Source organism: Capsella rubella, unplaced genomic scaffold (genome assembly GCF_000375325.1).
Source record: "Capsella rubella cultivar Monte Gargano unplaced genomic scaffold, Caprub1_0 scaffold_8, whole genome shotgun sequence".
Lineage (NCBI taxonomy): Eukaryota > Viridiplantae > Streptophyta > Magnoliopsida > Brassicales > Brassicaceae > Capsella > Capsella rubella.
This window is the reverse complement of record NW_006238916.1, coordinates 7132870-7146977: the sequence shown is the minus strand read 5'-3', so window position 1 is coordinate 7146977 and position 14108 is coordinate 7132870. Positions and strand designations below refer to the sequence as shown.

The 14108-nt window shown below is 34.2% G+C and overlaps 4 protein-coding genes across 11 annotated transcripts; 2 read left to right on the top strand and 2 right to left on the bottom strand.

The window, feature by feature from the left end:
* Window positions 1–586: 586 nt before the first annotated feature.
* LOC17874783 (F-box protein PP2-A14) lies at window positions 587–2442 on the top strand. The gene is made up of 2 exons (XM_006281112.2): window positions 587–714; window positions 1875–2442. Exons 1-2 carry the CDS (start codon window positions 587–589, stop codon window positions 2296–2298), a joined length of 552 nt encoding a protein of 183 aa, XP_006281174.1. The 3' UTR covers window positions 2299–2442.
* Window positions 2443–2673: 231 nt separating this feature from the next.
* Window positions 2674–6610, top strand: LOC17876997 (protein COFACTOR ASSEMBLY OF COMPLEX C SUBUNIT B CCB2, chloroplastic). 7 transcript variants are annotated; one of them, XR_002834775.1, is made up of 10 exons: window positions 2675–2881; window positions 2975–3087; window positions 3173–3244; window positions 3331–3471; window positions 3569–3722; window positions 3875–4057; window positions 4567–4577; window positions 5268–5299; window positions 5607–5875; window positions 6526–6610. XR_002834775.1 is itself a non-coding variant. In XM_023786683.1 (8 exons), exons 1-7 carry the CDS (start codon window positions 2710–2712, stop codon window positions 5297–5299), a joined length of 867 nt encoding a protein of 288 aa, XP_023642451.1. In that variant the 5' UTR covers window positions 2674–2709; the 3' UTR covers window positions 5575–5665. The 7 variants fall into 7 exon arrangements, 5 of the variants coding, with proteins under 5 accessions (XP_023642451.1, XP_023642446.1, XP_023642462.1 ...); XR_002834774.1 differs by lacking the exon at window positions 4567–4577 and having other exon boundaries at window positions 2674–2881; XM_023786683.1 differs by lacking the exons at window positions 4567–4577; window positions 6526–6610 and having other exon boundaries at window positions 2674–2881; window positions 5575–5665.
* LOC17876084 (dihydrodipicolinate reductase-like protein CRR1, chloroplastic) lies at window positions 4337–6777 on the bottom strand. The gene is made up of 10 exons (XM_006280825.2): window positions 6506–6777; window positions 6317–6439; window positions 6164–6238; window positions 6010–6075; window positions 5817–5912; window positions 5564–5680; window positions 5194–5286; window positions 4969–5070; window positions 4762–4848; window positions 4337–4675 (listed from the first exon to the last, which is right to left on the bottom strand). The coding sequence occupies exons 1-10, from the start codon at window positions 6608–6610 to the stop codon at window positions 4643–4645; spliced, it is 897 nt and encodes a 298-aa protein (XP_006280887.1). The 5' UTR covers window positions 6611–6777; the 3' UTR covers window positions 4337–4642.
* Window positions 6778–8617: 1840 nt separating this feature from the next.
* LOC17875216 lies at window positions 8618–12990 on the bottom strand. Of its 2 annotated transcripts, XM_006280885.2 has the most exons (8): window positions 12946–12990; window positions 12134–12240; window positions 10285–10354; window positions 9945–10186; window positions 9634–9750; window positions 9426–9468; window positions 9088–9334; window positions 8618–8966 (listed from the first exon to the last, which is right to left on the bottom strand). In XM_006280885.2, exons 2-8 carry the CDS (start codon window positions 12224–12226, stop codon window positions 8957–8959), a joined length of 822 nt encoding a protein of 273 aa, XP_006280947.1. In that variant the 5' UTR covers window positions 12227–12240; window positions 12946–12990; the 3' UTR covers window positions 8618–8956. The 2 variants fall into 2 exon arrangements, with proteins under 2 accessions (XP_006280947.1, XP_023633605.1); XM_023777837.1 differs by lacking the exons at window positions 10285–10354; window positions 12946–12990 and having other exon boundaries at window positions 12134–12224.
* Window positions 12991–14108: the final 1118 nt, after the last annotated feature.

Genomic DNA, 14108 nt, shown 5'->3' with positions numbered 1-14108 from the left:
CTAGATACAGTAGAATAAGTTCTACGAATCCATTGACAATGTTATACATTTATACCTAAAGTGTAATAGTTATTCTCATCATGCCTAAAACTATTAGTTAACGCATAAAGCTAAAGCTATTACTATTTTCCACACTTTTCCACCTTTTTTCTTATAAAACAAGATTTAATTACACTTTTCTTACATCTTGGGTACTCTAAATTATAAACAAATCACTAGAGTTAGAAGGAAAAAAAATAATATTTATACCATAAATTTTTGGTCGAATGAATTTGAAAGATATTTTTGTAACTCGCGCTGTTACATACAAATATTTTTATGTAGATAAAATTGAGAAACTGGAAACTATGAATAATTAAAAACCAGGTTCAATTTATATATAAGTGGTTCCGGTGTGTTTGGATTTGACTTACAAATCAAATAAAAAGGCTAATGTTGCCAAAACAAAAATCGAATAATTTAAAAAAACGAAATAAGAAACAAAAAAAAAACAGATAATTCCTGTCTTCTTGAAAATCTTGTAAAGTTGGTTGTAATTTTATTCATAAGTTAATTAATTTCAAAAAGTTAATATTTGGATTGTAATATGATAAAGGAAGCATGGTTGGACAAGAGAAGTGGCAAAGTGTGTTTGGCAATATCACCAAAGGCAATGAACATTACAGGCATTGATGATCGTCGATATTGGGAACTTATCTCTTCCGACGAATCCAGGTTCCTCTTCTTGTTGAATGAATCTTTCATTATCTTTTTACTATTTTGGTTGCTTAAAAACTAAAACTCTCTCGCTAATGATTTGGATTTGATTATATATAATTAATTGTGACTTTGTCAACATATTTTGGTTTCTCTTTCGAAGCTAATCATTGGATAATATAAACAAGAAATGACAATGTTATAATTGGCTACACAAAAATTATAGAAAACGTGCAATGACCTTTGGTCAAAGTTGATGATTACACATTTCGTATTCACACACTCTTCCTAGCTACGTCGAAAAACTTATAACTCATAAAAAGTCTATTTCTGTACTTGCTTTTAGATCAAAGTATATCAGAAACTTTCTTATAACTAATTTGCTGACATATTGAAATTTTAATCATGTTCAAGTGATGTTATCTTTTGTTTTTTGTTTCTGTCTAAATATATTGGATAGAAAGATATTTATCAATACGTATACGAAATGTATAATGACGTTATACATTGTATATAGTTGTAAATTTTACAGGTGATATATATACATATAGAATCTATTAGATAAGCTCAAAAGAGTTGGTTTGTTTAGTGAATAGGGGAAAGTTTTGGGTCGTCGTCGACGGATATGTCATTTTCTCTTATCCCAAATTTGCTCGATCATATCAATAATTGGATGGCTTTCTTTCAACAATCGTTTTTAAAATTAAATATAAAAATTTCCCCACAACTATCTTTATATATATTATATACTATTTCTCATCATATCATATCAATATATATAATTTGGAAAAAAATAGGAACAAGTATGAATGTATGATATAAAAATATACATATAATCATTAACTCCACTATATTACTATAAAATAAATATATTTATTATAGATTTGTATAAGTATCTATCATTAGTAGGCCTCATTGTTAACACAATTTTTTTTTATTAGTGCTGCTTACAAATAAGACCAAATAAAGAAAAGTACATACTTATTTATAACTTGTCTATTAGATGAGATCGAATATTTCCTAATCCACTTGTGATATATCATGATTAAGTGACCTATTCTATAGATATAACTTAAAAGTTGTAGCGCTTATCCACATTATCTCTAATTGGACCAACTCTTTCGCATTATGATTATATCATTAAAGTTCTTACGATGATTTTCATTTTGTTCCTACAGATTTGGATCAATAGCTTATCTCAGACAAATATGGTGGTTAGAAGCAGTTGGAAACATAAGATTCGAATTCGCACCCGGGAGATACAGTATACTTTTCAAGATACAACTAGGCAAACCTATTAGAAAGTGTGGGAGGAAAACATGTAATTTGGACCAAGTTCATGGTTGGGACACCAAACCGGTCAGGTTTCAGTTGTCTACATCAGACGGCCAATGCGCTATGTCGGAACGACATCTGGACGAATCGGGCAGGTGGGTTTATCACCACGTGGGTGACTTCGTCGTAGAGAATGAGAACTCACCGGTTTGGGTCAAGTTCTCTATGCTCCAGATAGATTGTACACATACCAAAGGTGGGTTATGTTTAGATTGTGTGATCATATGTCCATTTGAGTATAGAGGGAAATATACATTTTTCGATTAATTTTTTATTTTTTTATAATTTGATATGTTATAGGTTTTAGGATATTTTTTTGTCAATATATGTATGTATAAAATGTGCAAATTTTGTATTAGTTTTTATGCAAATGTGTAATGTTAAATCGAGAATGTAAAAATGTGAACAGTATATACATATGTGATTCATAAGTTTCGTAATATTGTAAGTAACAATAGAAAAATGTGAAAAGATACTTTTGTGAGGTTGATTAGTAAATTATTTTCACTCTCTTTTTTGCTTTGACCATTAATGATTGGGCTTGTTCTTAATGGGTCAATCTTATCAATTATTGGGCCTGACATTGGTGGGCCTATCCTACTACGCAGAGGTTCTTCGAGAAGTCATCAATGGCGGATACAGAAGCAATGATGAGACTCGAACATATCTGTGAGAGAGATGAGTATTCGAATTTGTAATTTCCCGTTCAATCCAAGCTTCGCGCCGCAACCTCGCGCCCATATCTCCTCGAGGTCTACACGAATCTTCGCTCGTACAGAGAACGATTCTCTACAATCAAAAGCTTCTGATCAACAACAACTCAATCTCTCTGTTCTTCGTTTCACTTTTGGTAAAGGGTCTTCCTTTTCTTGTTGAAAGTTCAGATTTTTCTTCAAGCATTTGTGAGATGTATTCAGAATCGGATTGTGTCTGCATTTCTTAGGGATTCCTGGGCTAGACGAATCTTATCTACCGAGATGGCTCGGGTACGGGTTTGGATCACTTCTTCTTCTTAACCACTTCTCAGCTTCTGGTCCAGTCAGTGAACCTCAATTGGTAATTAGTAGCAGTTGTTTAGTAGTGTTTTTTTGCTATTAAAGCTATGAACTTTTTATCATTTTTGTGAATTTCTTGGTGATAGAGATCAGAAGCGTTGGGGATATCACTTGCTGCATTCTCAGTAGCTTTACCTTACATTGGAAAATTCCTCAAGGTAAAATCATAATACATCTTGAGTGAAGAAGATGAAGTATGCTGTTTCTGTTTACTTATATTGCTGTTGATGGGTTGTGTGTTTAGGGTTCTGTAGTGGAGCAGAGAACTCTACCTGAAGAGGGAGAGCAAGTTTTTGTAATATCATCAAATATCGGAGATTCTTTGAAGGAGGATTTAGCATGGGCAACTTATGTTTTGTTGAGGAATACAAGTACTATAGCTGTGGTATGGTGTTTCTGTCTTGGATGAGGGTTTGATCTTTGATCTGCTTTGTTGTGTTCTTACTTCTCTGTTCTACTGAAAATCACTGTTTTTGGTTCAGTTGATATCGGTTCAAGGTGAGCTTTGTGTTCGTGGGTACTGGAATTGTCCAGATCAGATGTCAAAGGCTCAGTTACATGACTGGTTCAAGAAAAAGGTAGATGAAATTGGCTTGGCTGATGTGAAGGAGACCCTTTATTTCCCTCAGTATGAAGGTATTTCGTTTTCTTTAGTTGTACAACCTTAAATTTGTTCAGCCGAGTTGATCCATTGTATACCTGAATGCTTGAAATGTAACTCATTTGGGCTGCGGAAAGACAATTTTCTTTGTGGTGATGAAATATCTTAACTTTCAGTTTGATTTTAGGTTCTGCTGCATCTTGGGATATTCTTCCCGATGGGACACGTTCTCTTTTTGTACAACCTCTTGTACAAGATATAAATGAACCGAAGAAAATGGACGGGTTTTTGCTGGTCGCTTCTACTGCTGGATATGCATATAGCGATAAAGATAGAGCCTGGATTGGAGCTATGGCTGATAAATTCAGAGGTTAGATTGTTCCCATGGATCAAAAGGAAATACGATTGCTTGCTTCAATTTTTTTCTCTTGGTGTGGGTTTTAGTAAAGTTGTCATAGTGTATCACAAATATGACAGACTTTCATCACTGATTTATGATTCTTTACTGGTCAATCTGTATATGTATATGGATGTTTTGATAGAACGTTAAATGGACGAGAGCGAGGCATTTAGTTCCTTTTACTAAGTTATCTGTAAAACTTCATGATGTCATGATCCTTGTGGGTAAAACTACGTAGCACTGGCAATATACAAAATTACCTTTGAAATGAAATTTACAAAATACACTGATGTACATAAGTACATAACCAAAAGCATGGAACATCTATTTTTCCGTGAAGCTATTTGTAATATAACAGTTTTTTTTCTCAGTCTGACTTTGTTTCTATTCTCACCTTAAAAATGAAATCTCTTATCATCATGAAAGAAAATATCAACCTATTTCTAAACTTAATGTTTTTTCCTTCATATGACTTGCAGGATGACATAAGGTATTCATGATAATTTTAATTTTTGACTCATATCTTGATTGATGACTGGCGAGACACTTCAGTTCCTACAGGAATTTCTCAAGGCCGTAAATCAGATTCTGTAAAATAAAACGAGAATACAGCAAGTAGTTAGATAACAGTAAGACATCAATGGATGGATAATTCTTGCCTGTTTTGTTGTTACCTTGAGGCGTACCACCTTTCTGATAGCTAGGAGTAGGCCAGGCATTAGGGACCTTACGTCAATTATGTCGTGTTTAACAGTGTAAACCTGTGTACAGTAGTTTCAAGTTTATTATAAGATTTCCACTGAGCTATTAAGCCTGATTTCTAAAATTGAGGATCTAATATTCAGTTAGATTTTGAAATAGATTGCAGTATTGATAATTACATCTCCTGGACTTGAGAAGTAGACTTGTGTACTAGATGGTAGTCCCGGTAGAACCATACTGTGAACACGAACCCCGTCTTCTCCAATTACTTGACCTCTTGCCTGGAAATTTGAGGAAAACACGGCTCTGTTATGTATATAATATGTTATATGTACAGGATTTTAACTGGTCTATCTTAGTTAGCCTTTCTGACAATATTTTCTGCAATCTTATTCAGGCTTTACCTTAACATCTGTTGAACTATCCTCTCTGTTGTAAATCTGACCAAGATTTGATATGTTGTTTGCAATTTGGATAGCTTCTGGAGAAGGAAGATCCTGCATTTCATAGGTATATTTTGAGTCACATCTTGTGAATCAATGTCAACTGCTGCATATGAGTATTTTCCATAGATGACTATCTCATTATATATACCTTGGTTGGTTCATGCAAATGGTATGCCAAAGGTATAGCTTGGAAATGCTCTATATGCACAAGCTCTATGTGTCTTTTGTAACTAGCCTCTTTGAAGTCTTATATGCCTTATTTAGTCTTGATCATCATTCGAAAAGTTTCAATTCTAGGAAATCTAAATTGATTTTTTTTTTGTCATACCGCGGCATTAGGCCTTGACTCCACGAGTTCTACATTGTTGTAGTGGAAGGAGGCCATGATCACAGCCTGTTGGAGTAGTATAGATCCTATGGATAGAGTTGGTGCTACAAGGCATCCCTATAACACAAGCAGAGAGGAAATTATATTAAACCGGCCCATCTCTCGTCTAACAAGTGTTGTTTCAGGACTGACTCAACCTCACAAAGAAAGGAAACATAATAAACTTTCTGCGAGTATCTCACCCTGTGCTCACCATGGTGGCCTTGTCACATAGTGCAGATAAAGCAGATACTGTCTCTGGCTTAATCCGAGGTACATACACCACACTCTTCATTCCAAATGCCGTTGCCTTGATATATATATATATATTCAGAAATCATTAACACTGTTGATAGTTCTCTGATTTTTCCATAGTAGTGGATTTATGGAGGTTGATAAAAATTTACCTGTTTTACATTCTCATACACTGTTGATGGGTCTGTAAAGTCGATCACAACTCCAACTTCTTTTCCCTACCAACAATATTTCCGTTTAGGTTGTTCAGTAAAACTTAAATCTGACGGAAACAGAGAGAAGGAGGGGTTTTGGAATAATGGGAACCTGAGATATTGAGCCTAAGACCATTGTTAGATCACTCACTACAGGTATCTCTAAAGGCTCCTCCATGTCACAAAGCTATTCAAGAACATTAGAGTTAGGGAGTCAAAATCAACCAGTTGGAATAATATTGAGATGGGTTTTAAGTTAAGTCACCAAGCCAATATCTTCGCCAAGAAAATGGTTATCGACAGCACCAGCTAACTCCATTCCCCTGGCCTTAGTCACAGCAACCACAGCCGCTCTTCCTATTTCCTTTGCAGCTCCATTTATGATAACCTGATAGTAGCATGATCATATCAAAGCTACATTGTGTGGCAAACTCGATGAGGATGATGTGATTACCTTTATGTTGTTTTGTGAAGGTTGAGAAGCGGAGCAGGTAAAAGAAGGCCTTGAAGGTTTGAGATGTCGTGGTAGGTTAAAGAAGTGGCAGTTCACAGCTGCCATTGCTCTAACCTCTAGATAGCTTTTGTTTTTCTCTTTGTTGCTCTTATGGTATAGTCATGTTGATAAGAGATTCTTGTCCTCTACTTGAAACGATGTCGGTTTTGTTTGAGGCGTATGGATGGATAAGGTACTTTGGCTCTTTGTGTTTAAAGAAAAAAAATTCTCAAAATTGGCAAAGATCTTTTTTTTTCCTACAACAAAAGGTTAATGCGTGGGTTTCAAAGACTTACAAAAATCTTCCTTAAAAAGAATCAAAATCTTGTTTGTTTAAGAGATAATATTTTGGAAAATACGAGGATATTGGAATGCTATGTCGACCGCACAAAAATAGGTAAGATGGAATAAACATAACTTGTTTTCCAAGCAAGAGATTTACGAAACAGAGTTTAGGTTATTAGGGTTTACTCTCTCGAAAACGAAAAAAAAAACTTTAGGGTTTCAATTTTCCGGCCGAAACTCAAAGTCTTCCTGAGTCCATAATCGGATTTCAGGCGATCAAAGTTCTCGATCTCTAACGATCTGATAAAACAACAGGAGGTGAAGCCGTGAAGATTATATCCCAAACCAGTACTCTCCTACCGGAGATTCACATCTCTTAACTTTCCCTAGAATCTTTGTGAAAATTTCGGAGATAGACAAAGTTTCTCTCACGTTCCGGTGAGTCCTTTATCGTTTTATAGTTATTAGTTATTACATGACTCTCTCTCTCTCTGGTCTCTCTCGACCTAGTTTCTCATTTTCTCGATCAGTACACAGTGTCTTGTTCCATAGACAATTGCAATCCCTTTTTAGTTTTACTGTTTTGATCTTAAAATGTAACTAATACTCTATGATTTTGATTAAAAAAATGTTTTGTTTTTGAACAGTTGCAAGTTATATTATGCATCCTCTGTTTTTGTCTTCTAATATGCTTACCTATTTATGATATAAAGCGATTTCCTCGTGCTTTGCATCATATATATAAGCTGAGTTAGACTGTTCTTGGTCGTAGATTTAAAAGGTCATAAGCTGATCATTCACTTTTCACAATTTAGAGGAAACAAGTATTGTTGTTGTTCTTATCTATGTTGGTGATAATATCAGCTATATCATCTCTAGGGATGATAAGGAAGATATTTAAAATACAATTTTCTTTCTTATTATTTGCTTTTGAAATTAAAGACTTAGGTTATGCAGCATATCGTTACTTCCTCTACGTCATTAGGTGAACTAAAGTACTCTCTTGGCATAAAATATGTCCTTTCTTTGGAAAGACTCTTCTTGTCCCAAAGAAAGTACATACTTGATCTTCTTAGTGAAACCGCTTACTTTATGTTTAATGGTGGGAACCTTGTCACTTGAAAGAGTAAGAAGCAAAAGGTGGTTTCAAGGTCGAGTGCAAAAATTGAATATAGAGCTATATTGAATACAACATATGAGCTCATTTGGATTAATGCGTTGCTTCTGGATCTCAACCAATCACTATGCATTATGACGACCAGGATGTAATGCACATTGCTTCCAACTGTTTTTCATGAGCATATAAATCATATTGAAGTGGATTGTTATCATATCCGCAAGACAGTTGAGTTTGGCATCATCATTCCTACTTATACAAAAAGCTTAGATAGGTTGCAGACATTTTCACCAAATTGATTTGGTCACATATGTCATAAAGTGCACTTATCTTTTTGATCAAATATCATTAAACATCTTGAGAGATATCCACAGTTAAACATATTTATGTTGGAGTAGTTTCAAGATGGGTGACATTCTTAGAAATAATTGCCAGAACTGTGCGTGTGAGAAAAAAAACACATGGAAAGATCACTTGATGATTTATAGGATCGGTAAACTGGTTTTTAAAGCTTACTACAATAAAGAAAGAAGCTCGAAGTTTTCACATCTCTTTTTCTTAGTTTCATGTTGGCGGAAAGTCTGCCAATCGGTCACAATACCTCATCACGGTTGAGGACGACAAAGTGAACTGTCCAAAGGGGTAAGATTTCGATTCAAAGTACTTTAAGATGTTGTTCAAACCTCTACGGTTAGTAACAGTGATCTCTAAGAATCAAAGGAAACAAGGTCAATAGTTTACGAAGCAGTTACAATAGGTCAAGCAGCTAAAACATGTACAAAACTCGAAACTAGTTTTAAAGCATTCTAAGGTATCTTGCACCTTCATTATATCAACCTACTCATACACTTGGCTTCTCTTACTTGCACAAAACCTACTCATATACTTGTCTTCTCTTACTTGCACAAAACCTACTCATATACTTGGCTTCTCTTACTTGCATACGTCTCTTTCCTGTTTTACTCCTCCATTCTTCATCTTCCGGAAAACCTCTTTCTTCATTAACAACTTCAGTTTCTTCTGAATAAAAAAAAAATAAAGAATGAGACTACAACATACTTGACAAGCATGGTTTGCAAGTCTAAGATCAAATATTGCTAATTCAGATTGGATATATCACATATTACGATTATGAACTCACCTTCCCGATGAAGAGGGGCGGTGATCTTCATACTTCCAATAAGTTTTTGCACCTTCTCCAAGATCCGGATTCAATTTGGCTTTTAGCCACCCAAGTCGAACAATAAGCTCTTCCAAGTCCAGAATAGGAGCTTCAATGGAATCTGATTCCATGATGTTTAGTTTAAGACTTCCATCGCCTTTATCTTCTTGTGTGTCGTTCTTTGTTTGCTCTTCTTCGGTTTCGCAAACATCTTCAATTTCTTCATCTGATGTTCCATATGTCCAAGAAAACCAAATAAATTCAGTAACAAAGTAACCATTAGACAAAAAAACGTTCCTTTAGATATAAAATCTAACCTTCATTCTTAAGTTTCACAAGCTTAGCACACTTCTGCCCATCCTACAACATTAACATGTAACAAGGTGAGCAACAATGGAAAATGAGGATACCAAATTCAGAAACAGTGCTTTCAGAAACTATTCAGAGCATGAGTAAACTGAGGTTTTGCTTAGTAGATAAATCTCAAAAAAAAATACAATATCACATATATGAAATGGAACTAACCACAGTACTAGGAACTTTCCAGCCATCTTCGACAGACCAATCCAACCGTGGACGCAAATTTTTAAACAAACATTGATAAATCTCTCCTTCACCCTCTGGTTCAGGAAGCAACTCAATCTGCAAAAAAAAAAAAAAAAAGATTATTATTGGCAGTTTCATTTAGTCTCTGAAACGAAGGAAATAAAGAATTGTGGAATTTAAGCTTTTCTAAACTCATATGTACGTTACTTTACACTCCTTACAAAACCTAAAGAATAAAAGCATAAACTAAAGAACAATAACAAACTTCACAATAGCAACTTGTATCATACCTGACAAAATTTCTTACCCTTCATCGCCACAATTTCTCCAGACCAGAAAACTTTCTCTTTCCACCAATCAACTAAATCTCCAGCTTTCCAAGAATCATGAACGACGACGAGAGGTTCTGTGTCGTCACCCTTGAGATTAAGGTAATCGCTTTCATGGTAATGTGGCGGATATTTGGGACGAACCATTAGGTGACTCTCTGTTTCCCCTTCAGGCGTTTCAAAGACTAGCGCATTATCTACCTCTGAAACATTTATAATGTACAAAAGAGTGTCAAGCTAAACAAATACTGATACAGAGTGAAACCAAAAAAATTACATAACAATGGAGGATTAAACTCACTTTCGTCTGGAAAATCAAGATACTTTAGCTTATACCTTAGTTCTCCATTTTCGTTGGTTATATCCAATATCTAATAACTCATTTAAAAACAAAAGAGTTGAAATTTACATTAGTTTAAACTGTTTATGTCTAATAACAGAAAAAAGCATCTCTAGTATGACAACGTGAAGATGAATTCTAGATAACAATCATAAAGTTTTTATAGTTTATTCTATCTGAAAAGTCTACTACATAAACTTGTGAGTGCATGCATTCAAGAGAATGAAAGCTACAAAGATCTGGAAAACAAAACAGAGATGATGAGACAAAAAAAAACGGAGATGATGGAATTAGAACTCAAAGAAGCATGGAAACACAGATTTATGTGGAGATAAAAAAACTGAAAATGGTGAATCCCTTGACAGTGATAAGAGTGATACTAAGGAAGAGGAGAGTTCATGATCTGAATTAGAACAGCAGAAGAAAGTCTAAAGAGCTATCAAGTTTTAAAAAATGTTAAAGCTCCCAAGGGAATTGAAGAGTTTAAGTTTGTAAATGTTGCTTGGCTAACATCAAAAGATGCATGGAAAGACACAATAAGACACCAATCTTTCATGGACAGCTAGAGTAAAAGATATATATCGCTACTATGTTAACCCACATGGACATGGCAAGGCAAAACATGAAAAAGAGAATTGGTATGTTTAATCAAGAGATTACAAAAAGCATAAATGATATTTATGTTATCATCAAATGTTCATCAAGATTGTTCTTCTAGCTAGATGGACATGGCATGCCCAAACATGAACTCTCTATTCAAAACCCGAAAAGTCGCTACATTCTCTCTAAAACATCAAAGACTTGTGAGCTGCGAAATTATGCCACTAGACCAAAAGTTACTTGGTCAAGTGGCATATAAGACACCCCTAAAAAGGTGAGAAGATTGTTTCCTTTGGGTTCAAAAGGGTATTAGAAAGAATTTGATCAAAACAAAAAGACAAAGAGAAATGGGCCATTCTCTGGCCCAGTTGAATTATTAAAAAAACTTATAAATGAATAAAAGGAACCAGATCTTTTTTGTAAAAGTAAAGATGAAAGAGTAAAGGGTTTAAGAAGAATTGGATGTAGTACATGATGATCAAAATTCCATCTAAACTCACTAGAAAAATGCAAACTAAACACAAAATGTATACTCCACACTACTCCATAACTCTTCTTAAAGATCAATAGTTTTAGGCAAATGTGCATGTTTGGTCAAAATCCAAACAAACTTGTCACATATTAGAAAGTTTGGTTACATTGTCTATGTTCACATCAAACAATGAAAGAGCCCTTGAAGATGTTAAATGAAATTTTCTAAGATATCGACATGGAACAAAAAATGGCAAGGTGTGGCTAACAAACAAACTTAAGTGCACAATAAAGATGGTGACTTATCATGATTGTGCATGTTTGGACAAAATCCAAACAACACCTTTGGACAAAATCCAAACAACACCTTTGGACAAAATCCAAACAACACCTATCGCAATTTAGAAAGATTGGTTACATTGTCTATGTTCACATCACCCAAGTAAATACATGTTCACATCACCCAAGTAAATACATGTTCACATCAATCAATGAAAAGATAAACCTTGAAAATGTTAAAAATCCTTGAAAGATATCAACATGGAACGGAAAATGGCTAAGTGTGTCTACCAAAGAAACTTAAGTGCACAATCAAAAATGATGTCTTCTCATGAATTACACAAGATAAAATCTTGTTAGCTCAAGAAATGTTTACAATGTTAAAATTCTTGAACATGTCTTTGTGTTCCAATAGGTATGTTCAAATCAATCTATATTTAAGTTTTGATAACCGCATTACCTTGCATCGGAACCAAGCTCCGCGGTATCCTATGATAAAGGATTTTGCCTCGACAATTTGACCAACTTGGAATGGCAAATTGATTTGATTCATTTTACCAATTGGAGCTGCACAATTAAAATTGTACTATGAATTGAGTTGGATGGAAGAAGAATCTCACAAAACGAAGATTTGGTAGAGGGAATATAAAAAGATTGCAGCTAGGAAAGGTTGATAGATTCTAGGAAGGAAAAGTAGTAAGGGCATATATGATCTTCATGGCTGCAAATTCATCTGTTTGCAAATTAAGCCACTCTATTCTCAGGTTCAATATCCTTACAGACAAGACCACCTCTCCCCATTACAACTACTCTTTATTGTAAGAAGAACTTATATAGAGTAGAAAATGAGCAATCTATTTACATCTAGATTGATTTTCATTGTGTCTAGATAATAACTTGATGGTGATAGCAAAATCGAAGACTATCAGTATAAAACTTTGTCGAAGATCACCCATTCAATAAGATTAAACTGTCAGTATAAAACTTTGTTCTAATACTTATTGATATTTCGTACAATCGAAAAAAATCCACCAAATAATCAATAATGTATTAGATCAAAGTTTTATACTAACAATCTATCTTTATATACGAGCTTATTTCAAACATGAGAGTTCTAAACAAATAATCCAAAATAAAAAAACAAGAATCCAAAAAGGAAAATGATTTCAAAACCATGTTTCATCCCAAAAATCCCCAAACAGGAAAATGATATTCAGAAACGATTCTCACACAGATCCATAATGATTAGGAGAAAGAGAAGTGTGAAAATACATGATAAGGGCAGCCGAGCTGGATTCCCAGATCTGGAGGAACCTGAAAAAGAAGATTGAGCGGCGGCCTTTTATATGTGTACGTAAGAGATGATGTGAGAAAAAACCCTAATCTGAGTGTACACGTGGGCATTGGTGAACTGTCGTCACGTTAAGTTTGTATTGGGCCGAATTATTAAAGGCCCCCCCCCAACACATGTGTGGTCAGCGACATTTATTGAAAAAGCCTACAGCAAAATCTTTTGTTTTCATTAATAAACACTTTGGTTTAGATTAAGATTTGACTAACGTGAGTGTATTAGTCTTTATTTTTATTTTTTTATGAGTAAAACATTTTTTTTGTCAACTTTTTATGAGTAAAACTAAATTCTAATATTTGTTATTCTTTTAATTTGTCGACATCTTATATAATTGATAAATTATGATATATGTTCCGTTATATATGATAAAATTAGTTTTAAAATTTTTGGGTGTTTCTGTACATTCATTCTCTTCTTCAATTAGAGTCTATGTAGATGTCTTGCTAGTTGCTATATACAAAACTTATTCGTCAATATCTCAACGTATGGTTTCTTTTTTCAGTAATTTAGCAATTGAAAACAAAGTTTTCGTCAAATATAGCACACACATAGGACCGAATAAAGTGATTATTAATCCACGAAGAGTCGAAAACACAAGAAAAGATGTTAATATTAGCAATTTAATAAGTTTAACTTTCTTAACAAGATAGTGTAAACCAGGTGTTAATAGCTCAATTGGTAAAAATTTCTAGCAAAGATAAGAGGTCACTAATTTGCGTAGCGTTTGAGATGAGATCATATTACATGTTCTGCTCTCGGGTCTGAGAGAATGTATGGGATTAGCTCCGGAACTTTTTTAGTTAGTAAAAAAAAATAAAAAAAAATAAAAAAATTATGAAGCACCACCCGTAATATAGTTGGACTAGATAGATATTTGGGCCTCTACAAAGAAGTTAAGTGCTCGGGCTTGGATGGTTGGCCTAACTATATTTTCGAATGGGTATTTTTACAGTATACTGTTGTATATCGTTCTATCAATTTTCATTTCAAACTTGTGGCACAACGCACAAACCAAGATTTGTTGTAAGGATATATGTCGATGCTAGAAAGAGATTCTTCGATAGACAAAAGACACATCATGATA